General features: G+C 42.8%; 1 protein-coding gene across 1 annotated transcript; it reads left to right on the forward strand.

The window, feature by feature from the left end:
- Positions 1 to 1,751: 1,751 nt before the first annotated feature.
- Positions 1,752 to 26,483, forward strand: LOC123346666 (butyrophilin subfamily 1 member A1-like). Its single transcript, XM_044984140.1, has 9 exons — positions 1,752 to 1,853; positions 4,453 to 4,568; positions 8,530 to 8,877; positions 13,237 to 13,521; positions 22,432 to 22,536; positions 23,826 to 23,846; positions 24,495 to 24,515; positions 24,636 to 24,662; positions 25,933 to 26,483. The coding sequence occupies exons 2-9, from the start codon at positions 4,469 to 4,471 to the stop codon at positions 26,481 to 26,483; spliced, it is 1,458 nt and encodes a 485-aa protein (XP_044840075.1). The 5' UTR covers positions 1,752 to 1,853; positions 4,453 to 4,468.

The following is a 26,483-nucleotide window of genomic DNA, read 5'->3' on the forward strand; positions in this document are numbered from 1 at the left end:
GTATTGCTGAATATTTTGGTATTGGTCTTCTGTATGCATGTCAAGTGATCCACAACAACCACTGAGTGATCAGTTTGTACACACTGTATTGTTATCCTGTGATAAATGAATGTTGCCTCCTATCTTTGTGGCCACAGAGCTGTAGAAGGGTGGCCAGCAGAGGTGATTTTGATGGTCCTGGGTTTAGGGAAGATTTGATGGCATAATGGCAAGAAAGGCCCATGTTACAAACTATGAGACAGGTTATTCCCTGTGTGAAAAGACGTCAGTGGGGAGAATTCCTGAGGGTATCTCTGGACATGATTTAAAGGGGGGAAAATATTTTTCATCAAAAACATTGTATAATTTTTTTTGTTTGATATGAAATGTTTATGGCTCTTTCCTTTTTATAAAAAACAGCTTGAAGTCATTTGGAAAAAATGGACACACACACTTTAATATTGGGGGAGTGGGTTTGGGAACTTTCCCATTTTCTCGCTCTCACTCTCTCTCTCTTTTTTTTTTTTAAAGAAATGATGCAGGAGAAACATAATAGCAATAATAAAAATAAATCTTTTCATTCCTTTTAGTTTGAACTGGTCATTTGAAATTTACTTGAAATAAAATTCATTTTGAAATATTTATTTTTAAATTAAATCTCAAAAAGCTTTTGTGGTTATTTCTGCATTGTTCTGCCTTTTTTTTTCATTTATTGTATAATGACATATATTGAACTATTCAAATGGTGTCAATTCTCTCATAATTTTATCATGAGTCTTGAAATATTCGATACTTTCCTTAAAACCCCACCTGTTCTTGTCCTGTGATTAGGAGAGAATTTCAGTTTTAATTTTTAAAGAAAGTTTCTAGCCCTTGTGATTGCAGGAAAAAAGCTTGAGAATATGAAGTGAGTGTGACCTAAAATCTCACATACCAAAAGGCAACTTTAAAAAAAAAACAACACGTATTTTTTTTGCCTGTGTGGAAGAACAGAGCTCCATGAGTGAGGGGATCTCCTACGTGGACAGAGATCTGGATTTTGTTACATGTTTTGTACAGTACCTCACTCAATGGGGTCCTGATCAGTGACTACATGCTATGGCAATAAAAACAAAGTATCATAACATGTTCTGTTCCTATCTATTTCCCACCTGCTGTGTTTTATGTACAGCGTATTCAATGTTACCTATTACACTGGCTTATTGTTTCCCATGATGGGAACAGAAAAACTGTCTGGGAGACAGGGGGTTATGGGATTGTTGTGAAGAGAAAATTCTAAAGCTGTTGTTTTAATTACAAAAAGGAAATCTCCTAACACCTGTGATTTTAGGGTCAGATTATTAAAACCTCTCAGTCTTGGTCTAACCTTGCTGCCCTGTTAGTCATTTCAAGTTTTCCCGTTGACTTCAGTGGGGCACAATTAGGCCAGTGCTCAGTGATTTTCAAAATCCTGCCCTTAATTCTCTTAATTCATATTCAGGGGAGTTTGTTCTCTCTCTCTTTGGGGGGGGGTACATGGGACATTAATCTCATTTGACACTGATCTGCTCTTTTATGTGCAGACTACGGGATGACTGCTGTCACTGCATAATATGCAAATGAGTTCACATAAAAATGCATTTATCCCTATTTTTATTTAATGGATCCTTTGCAATCTTCTGTTCCTCAAACTCTAATATCCAGCTTGTCCTAATCACTGCAGCCTACTCATTAAGTTATACTGTTGTTGTGTTCTTTATACTTTTCCTGTTGTGTGGCTCTAGATGACGTTTCAATGAAGATGAAGGGTCTCTCATTCAGCCCTGGATTCAGCTCATCTCTGCTTGGCTTTATTATTTATTTTATAACTGTTTATGTTCACAAGTTGGAACCAGGTAGGAATCCTCACGGCCTCTGTTGCTTCCTATAGGTTTTTGTTTAGGCCCCAGGCCTGCAGTGCCTTACAAATGGGCTGAACTTTATGCACTGTGAGCAGTCCCAGAGAAGTCAATGGAAGTAATTCCAGTGTGTAAATGTAAGCACAGAGCAGGAGCAGGACCTTACTTGAATTTTTTTTTTAGCTGTGTTTCTTTTGTTGCTGGACTGCTTGATCTGACCTTCAGGTAATTTGAAGCCTATTTTTACAAAATACATGTATGAACAGATTGCCAAGAAGGCCCAGCTCATTGGATGGACACTCTCTTTTACTGTGGAGTAATACAAACCTAAAGCATTAAAATGATTATGTTTTATATTGATAAAAAGAGCCCATCACGCTCTCTCTAGTTGCAAATACAAAGGTGAATGGACCAATAGCAGTTTGGTTGGTTAGCTGGTTTTGTTTGGTTTGTTTTAAAATCACCCTCCTGCCTCCCTAAGCCTTCAGGACTAATAACACCTCAACATACCTTATCTCAGGGAACATCCAAACTACCTGACAGATCCCTGAAGGAGTGTGCAGGGCGCTGCCCACAAGGCTGTGGGGAAGGGGGAACAGTGAGGGAGACGTCAGGGGCTAGCCTCCCCGGCAGGGAGCTCAGGATGCGCAGGACGGTCCCGCGGGCCACAGTTTTCCCACCTCTGATCTACATCCTTCTTGGTTTCTTGTTATAATTTTGCACAGCTCTGTTAATGAACTTCTTGAATGCAACACGTTCATCTTTGGTGGCTTCTCATGTGTCCAGTACTTCCATTCCTTCAATTGATATGCTCATTAGTTCATTCACATGACCAGGCAGAAGATGACTTCTTTCAGAACACACAATTCTATTCAATGATGAAAAAGAATGCTCAGCTGTAGCTTTTGTGACTGGGAGTAGCAAGAGATGAATTCCTACTTCTTTCATCCGAGGAAACATAGCACAAAGATCAGGTTGAGCCACTAGTGATGATAAAAAAGAAGTTGAAGTCAAATCTTCATTCATTTGTCATATGATATTCCACTCTGTGTTAAAATTCTCTATTCTGTCCTGAGCACATGGTAGCCCCATTGCTGGTAGTGCCTCACTCCGTAAAAGCTACATAGAGGTTGAGTAGAATCTAGAAGTCGCTGTTGTACATTTTTAAGAATCAAGTTTGTGTACTTCAGTTGTCTTAACAAACACTTTGTGTCCTCTTCACTTAAGGATTCAATATAAATGCCTTCATTAGTCAACTTCTGGACTGAAGTCTTTGCTTCTTCCAGTACTTTTCAATGGATAGCTCTCTGGTTGATCCAAATGTAGCTTCTGTTGCTGGACAAAGATCTACTACTGTTGTAACAGATGCCTGGATTGCATTGTTTAATGACCCAAGTGGTTTCAATAGTAGACTTACATGAAAGAGAATGGCAATAGTCTTCTCTGAATGTAGTAGCAAAAGTAATCCACCAGCCTCACTACTTAGATCCATCCCATCTTGGTAGATACTTTCTAAAGCCGGTAATAACGGCTGGAGTAATTTTAAGACAACAGCCAAGGATCGCTCATGAGAAAGCCAGAAGGTTTTCCCAGGTTGGACCAGTGTATCATCTATATTTTTTTCCAAGATATTCAGTGTTTTTGGATTCTTGCTGAAAAAAAGAATATAATGAAGACATATAATTTATAGCTTTTTTTAATGTCTTTTGAAGAGTCTGTAGCTTGTACTCGTGCCAGTAGCATAGATGGCCTCTGCAGTGTGAATAGGAAAGCTTAGGGTTACACTTTTCTCTGAGCAAAGCTTGTACTCCACCATGTCTTCCAGAGAAGTTTGCAGCTCCATCAAATGCACAAGCAGCCATCTGTTTGGATCCAACTGACAAGCATTTAATTATTCAGAATATGCTCAAATGTCCCTCAGAATCCATACAGTGTCACATGCCCTAAATGCTCCAGGGAAGACACCTGGTAATGATGGTTTGCCTGAGTTTTGCAAGGTCTTTTGGACCCGTTTTGGGACCGACTTGGTCCAGGCTTTTCAGGAGAAGGTCAGAGAGACAATATTACCACTTGTTGTTGTGGAGAAATTCTCACCCTTTTGCTTAAGAAGGGGTACCTTGGGGAGGTAAAGGATTGGAGAGCTGTGTCCCTGCATTGCTCCAGCTATAACTTTTCTCAAAGGCCTTGGCAGACAGACTGAAAACTGTGATTGGGTTGGTTGTGTGCCATGACCAGACCCATTGTATCTTCAATAGGCAAAGGTTGTTAAAAGTGGATCTATTTAATTTTGGCTAAAAAATATTCGATTTGCACATTGGTTGATTTCCCTTGATCGGGAGACAGCTTTTGATCAATGCAGGGAGCATTCCATGAACTGTTGGGCTTGATCAAATGCAGTATTCAGAACATTATTGAAAGTTACATAGAACCAGAGAAATGCAATTAAGTTGAGTGCTGCAGGGTCTTGTTTTGTTTTGCCAGTAATGTATTGTATTCATAATTTTCCATTTTCTCTCTATCCAGGATGCCTTCAGTCATTGTGACTGTGTTACACTCAATAATTTTTTTTATTTTATTCCCCTCCCCTGTCATCTAGATCAAGTTACACAGAGATGAAAGGTCTTTCAATCTGCCACAGCTCCAGAGCCAGCTCCTCTCTACCTGATTTTATCATTTTCTTCATGACATTTTATGTTCACAACCTGGAATCAGGTAGGAATGTCCTTAGCTTCTGCTGCTTCTTACAGAATTTTTTTATTTGCATGATTTCTAAATTGTGATGGGTTCCCTCGTCGGGACCTCCTTGGGATTGTCACTTGATGTTCTGAGATACCATTGAACCTAACCTTTCTGCCAGCCTGGGCACCCCTTGCCTCTGTCTTGCCAAGCCAGACCCTCCAGGCCTCCTCCAGCACAGGCACGAAGATAGGGCCACACCCCTCTGCAGAATACAGACACTGAGATCAACTCATTTCTGGGAAGGGTCAGTTAAAAGGGACTTGCCTCAGCACCCCAGTGCAGAGCCCCAATGGAACCTGAACGCCAGATAAATTCATATTACACTGTATAAAGTTTTATACTGTATAAATTCATATTGTTTGCCCTCTTTCTCGAAGTGAAGAGAGATATGCACAGACTGTTTGCCCCCCAGGTAACAATGACTTACACTGGCTTTATTAATAAACAAAAGTGATTTTATTAAGTACAAAAGGTAGGATTTAAGTGATCATAAGAGGTAACAGATAGATAGAACAAAGTAAGTTACTAAGCAAAATAAAACAAACACACCAGGCTAAGCTTAATACACTAAGAAACTGGTTACATGTAATATCTCACCCTCAAAGATAAGCTTCCAATAAGCTGCTTTCACGGACCAGACTCATTTCTGTTCCGGCCCAATCTGTTCAGTCTCTGTTAGTTCCAGCAGGCATTTTGGGTGGTAAGCAGGGGTGTCCTCATGATTCCCTCTTTATCCAGCCTCATACGCTTTTATAGATTTGGCAAAAGGCAGGAATCCTTTCTCATTCGTTAAACTTTCCCCCCACTTTGTGGAAAAATATAAAATCCAAGATGGATTCCAGCATCAGCTGACAGACATGTGTCTTGGCAGGGAACCATAGACACGGACTCTATGGGTGCTGTGGGGCTGGAGCACCCATAGGGAAAAATTAGCAGATGCTCCACACCCACTGGCAGCCAAGCTCCCCCCGCCCCTGCCTTGCCTCCTCCCATCTTCCCCTACTGAGTGTCCCACGTGCCTGTTCCTCCCCCTCCCTCCCAGCGCTTCTCCCACCACCCAACAGCTGTTTGGTGGCACTTAGGACTTTCCAGGAGGAAGGGGCAGGAGTGGGGATGTAGCAGGCTCGGGGGAGGAGGCAGAGAAGAGGCAGGGCAGAGGTGGGGACTTGGGAGGAGGGGGCGGGCTGGGGTGGGAAAAGGCAGGGTGGGCAGGGACTTTGTGGAAGGGGGTAGAATTGAGGTGGGGTGAGGGCGATGCAGGGGCAGGGCCATGGGGAGTTGAGCACCCACAGGGCAGAGGGGAAGTCGGTACCTATGCAGGGATCCCCATCGCCCCTCCTCCTCACAGGCGTCCCACAGACTTACAGGAAAACAAATCTATAGACATCCCATCGTTTCTTGCTTAAAAGTCATCAAGTTCCTGAAGTTCCTTAATGGCCCTCACTTGGCATAACTACATTAGTAACAGTAACATCGGTTTACACTTCATAGAAATGATACATGCATACAAATAGGATGAACACATTCAGGAGTTTATAACCTTTCCAAAGATATGTCACATAACTGGAAATGCTTTATTCAAACTGTGTCATGTCGTATTCATAAGCATATTTCCATAAATAATATGGAGTATAATGTGAAACAACCCTATTTAACTACATTATACAAAACTGAACAAAAATCAGCACAAATTCCCAAGCGTATCAACATCAGTAAAAATAAATGATTTGTTATGTGCTGGGCAACATCTTGTTCTGGACTGAGTTGACCTTGTTCAAATTGGTGTGTGCATGCACGCTTTCACTTAATATAGCTGTAAAAGAGAGTAAAGTAGCAATACCTAAAACAAGGCTAAATAGAGTCTGTGCAGAGACTAGGGCTATGTCCACACTACAGACCTTAGAGCGGCACAGCTGTACCACTGCAGCTGTGCCACTGTAAAGTCTCCCCTGTAGCTGCTCTATGCATAATTAAACCACCCCTAATGGGCGATGGAGGAGACATTCTCTTGTTGACACAGTTCTGTCTACACCGGCACTTTTATCGGTGACACTTATGTCGATCTGGGGGATGACCTGCCCGACAAAAGTGCTAGTGTAGACCACACCTAGTACTGTGGATGTGCTGGGAGTGTGGAGGAGGTGGCAAAGACAGGGAGGAGGTTTTCCACTGGGTATTGTGACCCGGTGAGTGTAGGAGTGTGAGATTTGAGAGAGGGAACACACAGAACTGACAGCAGACAAGAACAGAGAGAGAGAGGCGGAGACAAAAAAAAAGCAAAGAAGCCAAGCATGAGCCTGTGACCACAGTGTGATGCTGGAAAAAAGTTACAGAGAGAACTTCTGAGTCTGTTGGCTAGAAAGGCTTGGGGGCTGTAAGCTGCAAAACTGCTCCTTTCGCTTTTGGTTCCTCCTGCATTTGGAGAAGCAGGACTTGGTACATTCCTTGTCAATAAAAAAGATTGCAACAAAGAGAGTATGATGCTCTATCAATGTCAACTTCTAACAGGCTCCAAAATTGGACTAGCTGCTGAGGTTGAAAGGGGGTAACAATACAGTAAAATGTCTCCCCAGACCTTCAGGATTAATAACTACACCTCATCCATCCAATTTCTTAATATGGCCCTTCTTGTGTGCCCTCAACATGCCCATTTTCTTCTAAAAAACCTAATCAGCTTGGACTGTGCAGATGCAGATCCCATAGGAGCCAGAGGGCAAAGGAGTTATAGTATTTAAGACTCTTCATTGAAGGTCTCCTGGCCACCTATCTATCTCCCCTTTTAAAACTGATGGGAGAGGCAGGGAGGGACGTATTAGCTCAAACATCCCAGCTGACTTCACAGAGCTCATGAGCAAGGTACTCTCTGTGAGCATCAAGTCAAGCAAGTGGTTAGCTGTAGGAAACCTTCTTTTCTTTCGCTCTGTTGATGCCAGTTGAGCAGTGTCGGAGTGAAACAGGGGTTCTGTGGAAAGGCCGGTAATGAGGTCCTATAACAGAAGACTGTATCATACACAAAAGGAGGCAGAAATGAAGTAGCACAGTCTGGCATCTGCTTTGTTTGGCAGCCTTAGCTCCTGATTGAGTAAAGCAGGGATTCTCAAACTAGTGGTCATTACCCCTCGGGGGTTGCGAGGTTATTACATGGGGATCGTGTGCTGTCAGTCTCCATGCCAAGCCCCACTTTGCCTCCAGCATTTATAATAGTGTTTAAAAGTTGTGTTTTTAATTTATAAGGGAGGTCACACTCAGGGGCTTGCTGTGTGAAATGGATCACCAGTACAAAAGTGTGAGAACCACTGGAGTAAAGCATTTAAGCTTATGCTTAAAGTTAAACACATGCGGAAGTTTCCTTCTTGAAAAAAGATTCTTTCCTGAATGGTACCCTAATAATGTTCTTTAACTTAGTTTATATGTTTTTATAACATTCAAAAAACTTAAACTGTTTCAAACAGAAAGCAACGATTTGAAAGGTTTGCAAATGCAAGTTAATTCTGTCTGGAGCAGCTTGTAAGGATAATGGCAGAAAGTATTTCAGCTTCCATAAAAACTAATATAAATTATGGTTATCCAAATGCACTGTTGGTTGTAAAATTAATATAAAAATTCAGGACACATCTTAGTCAATGACAGAGCACTGCAATAGAGGCACAGAATAGGAAATACGCACAAAGAGATTCTAATTTATGAATTTTCATGGGTGAATACCCACTTCGTCGGATGCATCATGCATCCTACGAAGTGGGTATTCACCCACGAAAGCTCATGCTCCAATATGTCTGTTAGTCTGGATCTGTAAAAGCAGCAAAGAATCCTGTGGCACCTTATAGACTAACACGGCTACCCCTCTGATACTTAATTTATTAACGTAATTGTTTAAAAGGGAATATGATGTACATTCACTTTATTTGTTTTATCTTCTTTGTGCCTTTGGCAGCTCGGTTCACAGTGATTGGACCTGATCACCCTGTCACTACCATTGTGGGTGAGGACACTGTGTTACCCTGTCACCTGTCCCCCAGGATGAGCGCTGAGAACATGGAGGTGAGATGGTTCCGGTCTGAGTTCACTTCGTTTGTGCACCTGTATCAGCATGGGAAGGATGAGTATGAGCAGCAGATGCCAGAATATCATGAAAGGACAGAGCTTTTGAAAGCTGGCATCATGGATGGGAATGTTGCCTTGAGGATTGTGAATGTCAGACCCTTTGATGAAGGACAGTACCGCTGTTTTGTTCAAGATGATGTATTTTATGAAGAAGCAGTATTGGACCTGAAGGTAGAAGGTCAGTAAAATGTGTCTGTAAAAGTCCACAAAAGTACTTAGGCCCCTAACTCCCCATGTCAGACACCAAAGTCTAAAATTCAGGTGCCCCATAAATCCTCCAATTAGTCATTAAATGAGATCCTAAATTAGTCATTGGGCCAGATAGAGAGAGTGAGAATAATTTGTAGGCCGATGATCAGGGCTCTCACATGTTAGAAGGAGACCCAAGGTGTAATCCTCCAGCTCCAATGACTGTGAATGATTATTTGTCCTAAGTGAAACAGCTTCAGCAGGAGAGAATGAAAGAGCCCCACATCATCATAACCCAGAGCCCAGTGATCAGAGCACACTCATGGGCAGTAGGAGGCCCCTGTTCACATCCTTTCCCCTCCTTTAAGCAGAGGGGGTAGTTGCTGAAGATGTGGAACACCCCTGGTTCAAGTGCTCTTAAAAACTGGAATGAACATTCTATAAGAGGTACCAGCACCAGTGCAGATTGTAAAAAGTGGCTTAGGTGACTGACTCCAGAAGAGTGTGCCAGGCTGTGAGTCACAAGCAGAGATAGGGGCCTCAATCCAGCCTGGGTTCAGGCTCTGAAATCTGGCACAGAGGACCGCTAGGATATACCACTCTTATCAACATCTGTTCTGGGCTCTTTTAGGCAGCTTCCTCCCCAGATGCTGGATTTTGTGGGTCCCATTCTCAGGCACTGATCTTTCACCTAACTCAGGCTTTGTGGATTCCAGTGGTTTTCTAAGCGTCTTAAAAGTTAGGCCATTTGGTGCTTGGTGTTGCAACACCAATTCTCTTTGTGGAGTTGGGCCTTAGTGTTTATCATTTTGTTACCCATAAATCCCCTTTCACTTCCACGTTTCCCCTATCAGCAGTGCCGGTGTTTGTGCCTTGAAACATTTCAGCCTCTCTACGGGCTTTCTATCCAAATAAGGGAATGGACAATATCCCTAGACATTAGGGAGTTGCTCATCCTCAAAAGACAGAGACACCCACAAATAGTGGGTTTCCTTTTATCCCAGGGATGAGGGAGATCCTCACTGGGTATTTAGCAATAGCAGCAGCTGGTTCTTAGTTACTGGCCCAAGCTTAGTTTCTTTCAGAAGCCAAATTCTGTCCCTCCTTTAGATTCAGGAAGAAAATGGAAAATGCCCAACATGTTTCCTATGGCAATGAGTTAGGTCTCTGAGTCACTTCATACAAAACAGCCAGAAGAGGAGATGATGGTGCCTAAGCCAGCCAATGGGAAATGTCAACCACAGAGGTGTGTCCTAAGCCCCAGCCCCACACTGACAGATGGACAGCTAAGTGCAGGCTGCCGGGAGGTTCCCGTCTCAGCTGGTGATCCATGAGTGGGAAACCAGAAGCCAGACAGCATAGGCGCCTATGAAGTCATTTCTTCAGGGCTGGACTAATGCTGGGGCTTTCGGGGCTGCAGCCCAGGGCCCCAGGCTGAGGGAGGCCCTGCAAAAAGATCTCCGGGCTGCCAAAGTCCAGATCATTTTGCAGGGGCCATTAAAGCCCCTGCGTTATCCAGCCCTGCCTGGCGGAGGGGTGGAGGAGGCTCCACGTGCTACCATTCCTCCCCCTCTGCTGGGCTGGAGCTGCGAGCACTGGCTCACAGCAATAAGGGAAAGAAGCTGTGTCCATGTGCTGCCCTCGCCTGTAGGTGCCTCCCCCCATTTCCCATTGGTCGGGAACCTCACCCAATGGGAGCTGCGGGGGCAGAGTCTGCAGGCAAGAGCACCATGTGGAGCCACCTGCCCCACCCTCTGGGGCTGCAGCCATGAACATGCCGGCAGCTTCTGGGAGCAGCATGGGCAAGGGCAGGCAGGGAACATGCCTCAGCCCTGCTATGCCGCCAAAGGGGAGCTGCCTGAGGTAAGCACCCTGCATCCCAACCCTGACCCCAGCACCCCAACTCCCACTCAGACCCCAATCTCCTGCCCTGAACCCCCTCCTGCACCCCAACCCTCTGCCCCAGCCAGGAGCCCCTTCCTGCAGTCTGAACCCCTCATTTTGGCCCCACCTCAGAGCCTAGGGGAAGCCCTGAGCCTCTGTCCCCCATGTGATCATGTTGTTTTAAATTAGGAAGACAACTTATATACAGGGAGGGACTCCAGAAAATCTGGTAACTCTTCTGAGGGCCCGGGGCTAATTCGGCCCTATATTTCTTGCAGGAATTAATTACAGTAACTCCTCACTTAACGTTGTCCCAGTTAACGTTGTTTCATTGTTACGTTGCTGATCTATTAGAGAAAATGTTCATTTAAAGTTGCACAGTGCTCCCTTATAATGTCCTTTGGCAGCTGCCTGCTTTGTCCACTGCTTGCAAGACTCCCCGGAAGAGCAGCCCCTCCTTGGGGGTATTAGAACCACGGGGAGCTAGAAGCCCCCTCATCAGTGCCTCTAAATTCCCTGTAAGGTATGCAGCTCTGCAGCTGCCCAGCAGCAGTTCAGGTGGCTCTCTCCTCACTGCCATGCTGCTCCTGCCCTCTTCCTTGCTGCTGCTCTCAGGAGCTTCCTGCTTGCTGGGGGGTGAGGGGGAGGGGAAGAGGGGTGCGTATGTCAAGATGTCCCCCTGCTCCTGTCCCCCCACTCTGTACCCCCTCTCCACAAAGCAGAGGAGGGGGACAGGGCTCTGGGACAGAATGGAGGGAGCTTGCTGGAAGCCGATGCTTCCTGTCTGAACTGCTTTAAAGACAGCATGCTTGAAGTGGGGTCAGCGTACTTAAAGGGATAATGCACGTCTCTCTCTTTCACTCATGCATGCACTCTCCAGCACTTTGGAAAGTCAGCACCTGTGCAGCCATGCATGTGCCACCAGGAGGAGGGAGTGGTGCGCTCCAGCTGGACAGTGTGGGCTCATCATCATGTTCAGTTTTTGCAGGGAAGTGTTTGCAGCCACAGCCCTGCATCTATTGTGTTTTCTCCCTCCTGCCTCAGTCCATGCTGCCTTGTAATGTGTGAGGCTACATTAACAGCTGGGTCTTGACCCTTGAGGGCTCAGCCGAATGCTAGTTCATCATTCAGCACTAAGGCATTCCCTGGGAAATATCCCACCCTCTGACTCCTCCACCTCAACCAAGTTTCACATCGTTCATTGCTGTGTACAATATTAAACTGTTTAAAATTGTTTAAAACTTATACTGTATATGTATATAATGGCTTTTGTCTGGCAAAAAAAAATGCCCTGGAACCTCCCCTCCCCCCAAATTTACATTAATTCTTATGGGAAATTGGATTCGCTTAACATCGTTTTGCATAAAGTCACATTTTTGAGGAACAGAACTACAACGTTAAGTGAGGAGTAACTGTAAGTGCCTGCCCCACTCCACGCAAAATAACCAGAGGAGGAGGTGCCCACCTTATAACTTTTAGCCCAGTGGTTAGAGCACTCAGCTGGGTTGTGTAACATCCAGCTTCAATTCCCCTCTTTCTGCAGGGTGGAGAAAGGAATCAAACAGGGTCATCCATCTCTAAGGAGAGTGCTCTAAACACTGAGCTATGGGAAATTCTAATGTGAGGCTCTCTCAGTCTCTGCTGTTGAAGTTGTTCCAGGTTGGATAAATAATGAAAGAGTGACTGGAGCAGGGGGACTGGACCCAGGGTTTCCCACCTCCCAGGTGGGTGCACTAACCTCTGGGCAATGGAGCCTGTCTCTCTGGCCCAGCGACTATTTAAGTATTTGTACATAATAGAACAGTCATTGGGAAAGAGAGTGAGAGGCAAGATTTTTCTGTGTCATAATCCTTCACTTTATCTGTTCATGCTAAGTTAGAGGTTAAATACTCAATGCCGCTCTTCACTGCAGGTATAAGTTGATCTCGGGTGGGATAGTAGTGAAAAAAACACATTTTCCTCACCTCAATTACAATCAAAACAAAACCTTTGTTCAGTGAGAGTTACAATTGCACCAGGACCCACTACACCAGCTTGAACACCGCTGGTGAAAAGGAGTGTGCTAGGTCAGCCACAGCTTTTGGACTTGAATTAATTCATGGAAGACATATTGCCTGTGTGATCCAGGAGGTCAGACTGGATGATCACAGTGGTGTGAACAAAAAACCTTCAAAGCCTAGAAATCAGAAATCTAAGGGAAGTTCTTTTGCATTCCTTGCCCACTTCACATCACCTACTAACCTGCTGATTACACACTCCCATGCTCTGTAAGACTTTCACTTCCATCTCTGAGGCCGCAGGACTGCAAAATGCTTAACAAGTACTTAAGTCTCATTAAAGTCAAGTTTCCTGTTTCTACGAATATCCGTCATAAAGTATATTCAATCAGTTTATTGAAAATGAAAACTTTTATACGCTAGGCTGTATATGTATATATCATTAACACTGATTCATTTTACTCTAGCTTCAGGCTCTGCACCTCAAATCTCTGTTGAGAGTTATCAGGATGGAGGGATCCGAATGGTGTGTCAGTTGGCTGGATGGTACCCAGAGCCCGAGGTGCTGTGGCGAGATCGCAGTGGGCAGCTTTTATCTTCCTCTACTAAAACAAAATCCAAAGATGGACGTGGGCTGTTTGAAATTAAAAGCTCTATCATTATAACAGAAAATTCAAACCAGAATTTATCCTGTTCTATAAGGAACGCTTACTTCAACCTAGAAAAGGAACCCTCAACTTTTTATATATCAGGTGAGTTACCACCAAAACCAAACACTGATATCCCAAACTGGGGAGGGGGGAGAAGAAATAAAATCTAGGTTGCTAAATAATACAAAAGTTAAAATATTTCCTCACCAAAAACTACATTAAGTTAAGGTTCAGAACACAATTTAGGTTAAAATACATTCCAGGGATACAGTAATTATCCCAGAAACAAGCAGTTTTGACACAGGAAATTCAGAATTAAGGTTAAATTTAAAAGAAATCCAAATGTATTTCTGCCTAGAAATGCTCTATGGGTATGATTGTAATAAAAAACAGGATGGTTGGTATTTGAAATCCCATATAAGAATAAACTGGTCTTTTATTTACATCTCTTTTTATAAATGTATGTTTAAGTTGAAATTCGATTTCTTTTTCTCATACAGTCACCACAGGGCAGTGTTAAGGTTTATTGGGGGTCCTACTGATTGGTTGGACTTTCCACCTCCTGGTGGTCTGGTGGATCAAGGACTAGGCTTCTTGCCCCAGTGACTATGGAGAGGGAGATGTGATATTCTGTGATCTCTTCAACATGGAGGAAATTTGTGACTGTTGAGACTCTGTCTCATGAAGGGTCAGAAGCAAGGCAGGGCCAAGAAAGTCTGGAGCCCTGGGAACAATCATGTGAGCGTGTCACTCACTACAAGGTCCAAGTTTTAATATGAAATTTGGTTTCTCACCCTCTAGCAAACTTCACACAGGGAAGGGTGTTGCCATAACAACAAAATGTTGTGGGCCTGATCCAAAGCCCATTAAAGACGTTAATAGGATTTGGATCAGTTCCTACACACCCATTTAGCAGATCAGCTCCTATCCCAGCTGAAGTGAAGAGTATTTTAATATTTGCCCTCCATTCATTATTTATTTCCACTCTTAAATCATCAGATTTTCTTTTACTATGGAAGTTTCTTGCTGTTATATTTAAGTAAAATTAAAACTTTTGTAAGATTTCTGTTGGGAAATGTAATTATTACCTACAATTTCTCTTCCTATATGTTTTAACTGTAGCATTAATTTCATGAAAAGAAGGAGGCACTTTCCCCTGAGTTGGCTCCTGGGTTGGATGGTAGGTTCAGAAGCCCGGTTATCCAACAGCATGAAGACACTGCATAAGGACAACCAGTATTAAAATATAAACAGACAAACCCACTATTCATACACATTGTCGGAGAAAAACAAAGTTTTTACTTTTTTGTTGGGTGCAGCAAAGTCAGATATTTTATTTTTAAGCAATTGCATAGAGGGGGAGAGTGCACTAGGACACAGGGGGTTTTTTTTAGGCAGGTCTTTTTATAGGTAAACAATTACAGCAGCATTTACACCTTTTGTTACATACAATAATGAGCAACAGCTGCATTTTGTTTATACATAGGTCATTCTGATATTTTATTTTTTACATTTATTTAGACTTTAGTCTACATTTTATACTTATTTGCACAAGGTCTCAACAACTTCTCACACAGTTCTTTCCCATTCGCCTCACACAATCCTCGCTTCTACAAATCTCGCATTATTAGGCTAACAGCTAGCCTGACTCTTGCTCACAGAGGTGACTGTTTTCATTGAAATCCCCTTCAAATCCCTGTCAGTTCTTGCTCTACTTCCACACACACCCCTTTTGTACTTCTAGTACAACTAACATTTTTAAACCTTCATTTGCATTAAGCTTTGGATTTTAGATTAAATGCTTTAACCTTAGGGGTTTTGATTGGATGCAATGACAATGCATTAACATGGGCATGAAAGGTATTACTATTATGTTTTTTACAATAATAATAACATAATTTAAAACCAAATAACAAAAAAAGCAATAACTTTTTTACAGTAATAATATGATGGGGTTGTTGTACAGTTTTAGTTACAAAGCACAATACTTTATACTTAGTACATAAAGTAGACACTTAATAAGCTGTATGAAAGGCATTTTTTTTACTTGATAAATATTTTGAAGCATATGAATTTGCTTTTGTAATTTAGAGATTTTTTTGAACATTTGGTAACAGTGAATGCAAATTTTGAAATTGATTAGGCACTAAACTAGTTCAATTAAAGGGTATTTGAAACCTAAAGGCTACTAGTAAGATTTTATTTGCAGGCCAGTAAAGAATATGATTGCCTGCAGCAGAAGTGAGATTAAAATGTATATGTTGCAACATGATGGTTTTAACATACACATAGCTATTATTAGCTTGAAAAAGTAGGTGTTCTGTTAGGGTATTGTTTGTTTGTTTGTTTGTTTTTTAGCAAATATTGTTATGAACAGTGACAACTTTTTTTGGCTTCAGTTTACGTATACACTGAAGCTGCAGAGGTTTTAACAGCCAAAATGTTTATTGACTTTTATTTAAATGTTGGGTGTTATTCCAGGAGCACTAACAACAAATTGGCTAGGCATACCAGGTGGTTTAATTTTTTAGATATTACGGTGACTAATTCAGTCCCATATGCATCCTCCCCATGGACCCGGCAGGGTTTGGTATGTGGGAGCCCATACGCCTCCTATATGCTTGGGAGGAGCACTGTGAGTATATACAACTTTATTTTCAAAAATTGAAAGTATGTTTTTATGGCTACACATTAGATGGCATTTTTGAGGTATTTGTAAGGGCAGTAGGCTATGCCTAGTGCTCGAGATTACTCCGAATGGTCATTAGCTGGTCATTTAGGAAATTTTGAATTTTGAACATGCCAAATTTCACTGCAATTTTTTTTACCCTTAGTGATTTTTAATACAATTTTTGTTAATAGCTTTTGGTTATTAACTAAGAGTAAAAATAACATGTAATTTACCAACTTTAGCTTGCACCTAGGTCAGCTGTGCTCCTGTAATAAGACCAGTGGCCTTTGCTAGTTGCCCCAATTTTGTTTTTGTTTTTCGCTTTTAAAAATATTTTAAATTGCTGCTGCACTATTGGCCCCATTTCATAGAGATTTGTTTACATCCCCCCCTTCTTCTTTTTTTTTTTAAAGAGGAACTAACCCAGGCTGTTTGTTGTGCTAATTTAATGGCAGCTTTATGTGAGCAACTTGGGTATGTAGAGGTGATTTGGAAACTGGATAAGGGCAATGTAAATTTGACAGGTTTTAGTGTAGAATTAATTACAGTTTATTGATATTTTAATACTTTTTTGGTGGTGTACTATATTACATTTGTTGATTGTACACCTTCATATACTTTTGGGGGGCATTAATATTAATGTATAAGAGGGGGGTATATTGCAATAGAGTTACATTATCAGTCACTGGAATAATTTTAATACAGGTAAAATTTGTGGTGGCAGAACAAACTTTTTGTGTATTTGTTTAATTATTTACTAATTGGGTGACCAAATAACAATAAGGGCCTTTTTAATTTAACACATTGCAAACTTTAGAGACAGCCATCATATTTATTTTACTATAGATTTAATTAATTTTAATTACAAATTTTGGGGTTTATTTGTAGTGATATTATATACTTATTTATTTATTTATTTACTTAATTGTTTGCTTATATGGGATATTTTGAACCTTAAAAATAATTTTTTAAACAATATTTAAATAAATTACTAAAGTGTGAAGGCCTTGGCCATTGGTTTTATTGAATATTTGGCATTGTTTGTATTTGGATGGATTACAAGGGTAATAGTGTAATGGAGGAGAGGGCAGGGGCAGTGGCAACAAGGTGCCTTTGGTACTTGTTGTTTAAAATTTAACTAAGGAGAGCAATACGTGCTGAAGGACTTATTTAAACCACAGGGCGCAGCCTGTAGAATAAACCCCAAAATTCAATCAATACCACATTTTTAAGCATGGGTTCCATAAGGTTTTTGGGTTTTTTTTGACAGTGTATACTTTTTTGTTTTTTATTGCGGTTAGTTTTTAATGTTTTTTGTAGGCAGGAATTTTTGGACTTTGGTAGTTTTAATGGAGTGAGTTTGTTTGTTTGTTTTGTTTTTGAAACAGTTGTGGTTTAGCATCATACAGGGGAGAGGTTACCAGCACATCAGCCTGTAATGGTTTTGCTTTTTTTAGAAAAATTTAAAGGCACAGTAGGTTTGTCAGTGGACAAGGGAGAAGTTACTAGCACTTTACTTTTTTGGGTTTTTTTTTCTCCTATTTAGAAGGCACAGAAGAGCTAGAAGGAGAAATCGGCTAATTAGTAGTAGGAGCATTTTTTTTTGAGGTGGAGGGTTTTGGGTTTTTTTTGCAGTGAGAAGCTTGGGTCCAGGCAGGTAGTCCTTGGCACTTTACAGCAGTGTTGGTGGTTAACAGGACTTGGAAAGGGCCCTTCCAGCGTGGCGCCAGGGCAGTTTTTTGCTGATAGACCTTTACATAGATTTAATTTTTTGGTTCCAAGGAGTGGCAGGGCTGCTAGGGTTTTTTGATAGCACTTTTTTACCTGTGAGAAAAGAAACCTGACATATTTCATTAATGCCTGGCAGTGTTTTGCAAATCTTATAGCTGCTTGGGTACATTCAGGCCCCCCCTTTTCTTGGTTGTCAGCCAAGTCTTAGCTGGGAGCAGTGTCTTTGAACGGGGCCAGCATTTTATTTTTGGGCTGAGCTTGCTAGCTTTTTTTTTTTTTTTAGTTAATTTGTTTTGGGGTTTTTTGGCCTTTTTTAACCTACAAAGGAAACCTTTTTTATTTTTTACTTATACATTTTTTAAATCAATGAACATGCACATTGCCATTATACAGTACATTAGTTTTATTATTTAATGTATGCCACATATATTTTTTCAGTAAAATAACTTCATTACAGAGCTTTGGAGCAACAAGCCAGGACAAGCACATCCACTTTTGAGGAGTCCACTCAGTACAACCTTTGGTGTTTAATAGCTTTCCTTTTTTTTTTTTTTTTTTTTTCCCCCCCAGCCGTCTGGCTAGAAATTTGAGGTAGCCAGAAGGATCCCATGTGCTATATGAGGAGTGGGTTAACCTTTCATGTCCTTGCTTCCAAAGACTGTTGGTGTGCAAATTTTAACAACAATTTTTTAATTAAAAGATTTGGCCAATGAAGTTTTTTTTTATGCAAATATATTAGACTTTAGTATATTACATTTTTTTCATTTATTCAAACACTTCATATTTCAAGTTGAATAAAACAAGTATTTGCTTTTTGATTTAACCCTTTTATTTAATTCTGAACTAGACTATTTTATGAAAATATTAAACACAACAATTTTGGCCACGAGACAAAAACCACAAGACAGGACATAAAACACAGAACATAATTCCTATTGTGCCAGTAAATGCATGGTATGTTGAATGCTGTTCAGCTGGCATCCGTTTTTTTGTTGGGGTTTTTTTTGATTATTTGAAAGACAAAAGAACAGAGGTTTACCCCTCCTGGGCAGTCAGTTATTGCTTAAAATATTTTTTTTATATACAAATACTCGTTGATTTTAGGCAAAACAGAGGAATTACCCATATTTTATTGTATTTGTCAGTTCTTGCTCTACTTCCACAACATGCTCAGCCATGTGCACACATACAAAACACCTTCAATGAAAATTGGATTCAAAAGTTAGGAAATACCAGAATTCAGGGTCCCTGTGCATTTTAAATTTGGACCCCCTTTTTTTATGCACTATGATACAGTTTCTAATGCCATGATCTCATACTATTTCTCTTTGCCTCCAAAAGGGCCACTGAACTGCCGTACCCATGAGACCTTCCTTTCTCTTCCTGGAATTCCCTGCCTCATTCTTTCCACACTTTCCAACTTTTGAAAGACATGAGGCCCGGGTCCTACAAGCAACACCCTCCTTCACTGCACAACCCAGATTCATCCCCAGAGCAGGTGCCTCCAGTGCACTGAATGAGGCAAGAGTTCTGGTGTGGAGGAGGGGGAAATAGCATGTGATCATTTAATTAAAGATTGTGTCATAAGGCATATGCACAAAGGGACCAAATTAAGGTTAACATAAGAATGGCCATATTGGGTCAGACCAAAGGTCCATCTAGACCAGTATCCTGTCTTCTGACATTGGCCAGTGCCAGGTGCCCCAGGGGGAATGAACAGAACAGGGAATCATCAAGTGATCCATCCTCTGTTGCTCGTTCCCAGCTTCTGTCAAACAGAGGCTAAGGACACCATCCCTGCCCATCCTGGCTAACAGCCATTGATGGACCTATCCTCCATGAATTTATCTAGTTCTTTTTTCAACCCTGTTATGGTCTTGGCCTTCACAACATCTTCTGACAAGGAGTTCCACAGATTGACTGTGCGTTGTTTGAAGAAATACTTCCTTTTATTTGTTTTAAACCTGTTGCCTATTAATTTCATTTGGTGACTCCTAGTTCTTGTGTTATGAGAAATAGTAAACAACACTTATCTACTTTCTCTACACCAGTCATAATTTTATAAACCTCAATCATATCTCCCCTTAGCCGTCTCTTTTCCAAGCTGAAAAGTCCCAGTCTTATTAATCTCTCCACATACAGAAACTGTTCCATACTCCTAATATTTTTTATTTCCCTTTCCTGAACCTTTTCCAATTCCAATACATCTTTTTTGAGATGGTGTGACCTCATCTGCATGCAGTATTCAAGATGTGGGCATACCATGGATTTATATAGAGGCAATTTGATATTTTCAGTCTATTATCTGTCCCTTTCTTAATTATTCCCAACATTCTGTTCGCTTTTTCGACTGCCACTGCACATTGAGTGGCTGTTTTCAGAGAACTATCCATAATGACTCCAAGATCTCTTTCTTGAGTGGTAACAGCTCATTTAGACCCCATCATTTTATATGTATAGTTGAGATTATGCTTTCCAATGTGCATTACTTTGCATTTATCAACATTAAATTTCATCTGCCATTTTGTTGCCCAGTCACCCAGTTTTGTGAGATCCTTAGGTAGCTCTTCGCAGTCTGCCTGGGTCTTAACTATCTTTAGTAATTTTGTATCATCTGCAAATTTGGCACTTCACTGTTTACCCCTTTTTCCAGATCATTTATGAATATGTTGAATAGGACTGCTCCTAAACAGACCCTTGGGGGCCACCACTGTTGACCTCTCTCCATTCTGAAAGCTGGTTGCACTGTCTCTTTGTCCAACCAGCCTCAGACGCAGGGCCGGCTTTAGGCCAATTCCACCAATTCCCCCGAATCGGGCCCCGCGCCTAAGAGGGCCCCGCACCCAGTGAGAATCTCTTCCTTGGCTAGAGGCACCTTTTAAATTTTTATTCACCTGGCAGCGCTCCGGGTCTTCGGCGACACTTTGGCAGTGGGTCCTTCGCTTGCTCTGGGTCTTCAGCGGCACTTTGGCGGCTGGTCCTTCAGTGCCACCGAAGACCTGGAGCGAGTGAAGGACCCGCCGCCGAAGACTCGGAGCACTGTCCGGTGAGTACAAGCCCCATGTGTTTTTTACATTTTTTTTATATATATAGTCATCCCTGCCGGGGCCCCATTGAAACAGTTCGAATTGGGCCCCGCACTTGCTAAAGCCGGCTCTGCTCAGACGTAACCCCACACTCCAGCTCCTTGTCAGATTTGACTCCCCTTCCTCTTCCCCGTTCCCCTACTGGTTCCCAGTCCCAGTCTCCTTGTCAGGCCTTGTTCTAGTCTGTCCCTTTGCCCCCGTTCCCCATCTGGTCTCAGTTCTCACGTTCAGTCCTGCCACTCTCATTTCCCTCACTAGTTCCCAGTCTTCTTACCCAGTGTCCAGCTCCACCTCATTCCCAGTCACAGTTTCTCTCTCACTCCAGAACCAGCCTCATCAAGCACTTTGTTCTAATCTATTCCTTAACCTCCTTCCAGGTCTAGCTTTCCCCCCGTCGATTATATTCTAGTCAGTCACCTACCTCCGTTCTGCCTAGACACCAGCAGAGTGGGCACTGAGAGCACAGGAGAGACAGGCCCCCTGCTGTCCATTCTAGTGCCCAACCCCACACCAGCTTGGAGCAGAAATTGCAGGAAAAACTCAGCTTTGCCCTTTTATCCTTGACCTGGAGTGTGGGGATGTCACATGTGAAGTCTGGTCAGTAGTAGGGGCTGTGAGGGGATGGAGCAGGCTCTGTAAGGACAAAACCTTCAGAGAATTTAGCGGCTAAACTCTAAGAACTCTGAGTGTGCACAAACGAAAATTTTCCAGAGGCTTATCACTTGGCCAATTATTGGATGGATTTTCAGAGGGAAAAGGCACATCCCTGACACAAAGGTCACACCCTGCTGAATATCAAGTTTCTGCTCAAAAGCCTGGGGCATTAAAGCGTCTCCTAGAAAAGGTCATCAGATTTTTTTTTTTATAATGTCAAAACAATGTTATTCTCTGACTTCATTCTTAGGAACAGTGGAACCATTTTGGCTGAAACTTGTTTTAAAAAAAAAAAAAAGTCCGCCTGAGGCAGATACCCAGCATGGAACTTTTCTGCCCAGATGGCTAAAGTTTGGCAAAGCAGTGAGCAACTGAAAAGAAGGCCCTATAATGGGAAGGCTGGAGCCACCTTAATAACAGATCATGTGACCAGGTCCACCTATATATGCTGGCCGGGGGGGGGGGTGACGTGGGTCACGTGAAGCCCTCACATCAGCGCGGCATGGCCCATGCAGGCCCCTCCCTTTTCCCCCATGCCCCCCCCACTTTTCTGGCGGTGCCCTTTAGGCCCTTTTTTCTACTGGTGCCTCTGTGTGCTGGAGAGAGGAAGACAGAGACAGGGAGAGGCTGGTAGCATGTCACAAAGTATTGAATGGTGTATTAAATACTATCAAAACTGTGTGAGCAGAACCTCTCTTTAAAATTGGTTTCTGCCAATTTTTATCTGGCAGGGAGCAATTCTTCCCACACTTGTTTCAAACAAATCCTGATGTAATACATTTTTCTAGAATAAAAGTACACATTATTTGTCATTCCAAACTGTAGTATAGTGTTTATTATTTCCAAATTAATGTGGGCTTTGTGTTTCAGATTTCTTTTTCCCAAGAACGTCTCCTTGGCCGGTGGTTTGCAGTGTGACTCTGGTGATTTTGTTGGTGTTCATCAGCCTTACTCTTTTTCTGTTCATGTTAAGAGGTAAAGCTCTAATGGGGAAAATGCAGTGTAATCAGAATGAGATTTTCTCCTTAGAAAAGACCATTTAGACTTTTCTACATGAGAAAGTTACATCAGCTTAAGGTGTGAAATTAAATGGATTTTGTTAAACCAATGCAAACCTCTGTGTGGACACATCAATTTAAGTGGAGTTTATTTCAGGTTAACTTAAACCTGTTCCTCTTCATCTTAAAATAAGCCTACACTTGGTTTCTACCAGTTTAGATTATCAATGGAGCCTGAGGGAGCTAGGTTCCCAACTCCCACTATAATCAATGTGGTTTGGGGGTTTTAAGTACCCTTGGCTCGAACAAAAATCCTTGCCTTATGAAGTTTCTGCTGTTTAATTCTAGTATATTCAAAAGATTATTACAGTATTAATGAATGGCTTTTCATATTTGTTATGGAAGGCTCTGTCTGGGGATGCCAGTACACAGAGTCTTCCAAGTTTTTCTTTTTTTTTAAACTTTGTTTTAGTTTGTGAGCAAATGTTCTGTCGTGGGGAAGACAGGCTGTGTTGTTAGTTTGGGGTTCTGCAAATGTTCAGGAAGAGGAAGCTGAACAAGTAACAGGAGAATTTGCTCATTGTCTTGATCTCAGGTTAGAGTCAATTCTTGAGATTCTCTAGGAGCCAAATATCGTGGATCCACACTCCAGCTCTTAAACAGTCCCTTGGAGGAACCCCTTCAGTCTGCCACACATCCAAAAGATCTCAGTCTTCCTTCACAGTAGGCCTCAAAGCCTCATCACCTCCTTAACTGAGCCTCCGGGCTGCAGAACTCAGGTTTTCACACCAAGAGCTCTCCACAGCTAGTCTACACTTAGACAGACTCCTGAAGAGAGGCTTGTATGCTCTTCAGGGACTTATGTGCCACAGCAAGTTTTTTCAGTGACACGAAACAGCCTTTTCAAAACAGAGTATGATTTATTAGTCAACTGGCATCAATTCTTGGTGTTCCCTGGGAACCAAGCCCTGATGCTAGGTGAAGTTCTTCAAAGAAAGGATTGCCTGTGTGCTGTTCATGGCCATCTCTGTTCTAGGACAGTTCTGTGTGTAAATAAATCAAATTACACTTAGAAAGTACCCAAACTCTGTGTCAATGATTTCTCCTCCACTGGGCACTCAACCTGCAAGTCCCTGGAGAGCTGCAATGGCTTGGCTTAGAACAGCATCATTATTATTACACAAGGACTCATAATGAAAAGATCCTTTTAAATCTAGAGTCACTGAAAAAGTCCCTACATAATTTTATTTATATTTTCTTTTTCAGGGAAACATCTCAACACTATCAGTAAGTTCCATTTTCTCCTGGTAGAACCAGTGATATGCTCTGAAATATTTTTGAATGAATGTGACAATGTCAACTTGAAAACCATGAGTAATACTAATTGCATAACTTGTTATATCGGTAATGGGTCGGAAGCCAGTATTGTACATGTGTCTTCAGGAGGCAGCATGGAGTGGGTGACCAGGGGGACTGTGCACTTGATGCCAATGGCAGAAATGACTCCAGGCCAGCTCCATAAAAAGAACTTCCGAGAGGGGCTGATGGCAGCCCAGGATTGAAGTGAGGATGTGTCACCTGGGTCAGGATTCTATGCACTGAGTGCCCACAGTCCTGGCATGTAGGTGAGGCATGTGAGTTATAAGTGTGACCTTTAACCCAGCTCAAGGCTGGCATAAAGGCCACAGAGAGTTTTGTGCTGCCTTCTGCTTTCCTTATAGAACTGCACTTGGTCAGACCCCTAATGCAGCTACACCAGTGTGAAAAGTGACTTGCACTGGTGTGGCTTATCCTGTGTCCAATCCCTAGGGTTGTACTGATGTAAAACAATGCACAGTAGACAGGCCAATTGATCAATGACTGGGGGGCAGGCAGTGGTTAATTTCACCCAGGAGAAGCTTTTACAGGATGTCCTTTTATTTGTTTGTTATTTAGGTAAACTTCAAGTAGACCTAGGTAAGGGCATTTTTTTGTTTTGTTTCCGTCTGTGATGCAGCCTTTTCTGTGATAATGAATTCTATTGATGCTGAATTTGTCTGGCTTAATTCTCATCCCCCATCTATGTGTTTGTTTCAGAGTGGAGGAGATCCCTAAGCAATGCAGGTAATTACAACTCAGATTTAATCAATGGGAGATCCTGCTCCCTTTCACTGCACAAAAAATGAGGACAGTGTAGTATAATATTGTCCCTGTTCAGAGAAGACAGAGTCCTGAGGTTCAAAGGAGGGAGAAGAAAGGACTATCACAACATGCCCTCCTTACACATTTCTCCCTTAATCCTGCTCCAAGTGACTGAGCAGTTATTGTCCTTTAGGATCCCAGCCCTGGTGTCAGGTAGAGGAACAAGAGTGACCAGCCCCCAGAGTTCAAACCAACGAGTCACTCAACTCAGACTTCAAATTCTGCATCTTTTGTCTTCTCTCCTTTTTCCTCTCTCCACCAAATCCCAACTTTCTGCTATTTTTAACCATCCTTGTCACCTTCTCCTTCATGAAGTAATTTCCAAACCCTCTTTCTCCTCTCCCCACCCCTAACTTCCTTCTCTTGTAGAAGCTCCTTGCTTCTAAATCAAAATCCCAATTTTTAAAAACTGAAATCTGGACTGATAATTCTTTTTGGCTGGCCCTGATGACTAGATACAGAATTTTAGTTAGGGATCTATTGAATGTTGTCATTCTCTACAGAGCTCAGATATGTGGCAGGATGGAGCAGGCATCATGCTGGCATCAATAAGAGAGAGCCAAGCTCCAGGGTTTTAAAATGAAGTGAGGGAGGGCACATCAGGGAGAAGATTGTGACCATGTGAATGATATGAGTGGAAATATACCAGGGCTTCCCTATGATTCCAGGGTCTCTAGTCCCCATCAGGGGAAGAGCAGGATGAGAAATATTCAGAGTCTTGGTTCAGCAAATCATCTTGCTCTGTCACCAGGGCCAGCTCCAGGCACTAGCACAGCAAGCGCATGCCTGGTGTGGCAAGCCGTGGGGGGTGGCCTGTCAGTCGCTGTGAGGGCAGCAGTGGGCAGTGAGGGTGGCAATCCCCGTGGATTCGGTGGCAATTCAGCAGTGGGGATGCCAAAGGTGCAGAATCGATGGACCTTCTGCAGGCATGCCATCAAAAGCTGCCTGACTGTCGTGCTTGGGGCAGCAAGAGACATAGAGCCTCCCCTGTCTGTCACTTCCCTCAAGAGTGACTCTCCCCTGCACTGTGCTGACATCTCAGAGCTGTTCTCCATTCAGAGCCGGGTACATCCTGGAGGAAGGAAATTCCCTGAGTCAGTCTCCAGCTGGGGCAGATTCTGTCACTGAGACCATCTAACCCTCCCCTGGGGCTGAGCTCTGCACCTAACGCTCTGATTCTCTCTTTTCCCAGTGACTGTGACTTTGGATCCAGACACGGCTCATCCCCAACTTGTCCTGTCTGAGGGTAGGAAATGTGTGAGACGGGTAGACATACTTCAGCGACTGCCCAACAACCCTGAGAGATTTGATTATAGGGCCTTTGTGCTGGGCTGTGAGGGATTCATCACGGGGAGACATTGCTGGGAGGTGGATGTGGGGGCTGGACAATACTGGGCTGTGGGGGTGGCCAGAGAGTCTGTGAGGAGGAAAGAATGGATCAGCCCTAGCCCTGAGGGGGGGATCTGGGCTATGCAGCGCTGGGAGGGTCTGTTCTGGGCTCTCACCTCCCCTGAGACCCCCCTGCTCCTGAGCCGGGCCCCCAGCAGGATCCGGGTTTGTCTGGACTGTGACCGGGGGCAGGTGACATTTATCGATGCTGGTGACGAGGCCCCGATCTTCACTTTCCCGCCGGGCTCCGTCCCTGGGGAGAGAATCCGACCCTGGTTCTGGGTGAAGGACACAGACACCCGGCTCCGACTGAGACACACAGCAGAGGGGGAAACCGGAAATCAGTCTCTCTAG

This window comes from Mauremys mutica, chromosome 12, assembly GCF_020497125.1.
Source record: "Mauremys mutica isolate MM-2020 ecotype Southern chromosome 12, ASM2049712v1, whole genome shotgun sequence".
In the NCBI taxonomy this organism is placed as follows: Eukaryota; Metazoa; Chordata; order Testudines; family Geoemydidae; genus Mauremys; species Mauremys mutica.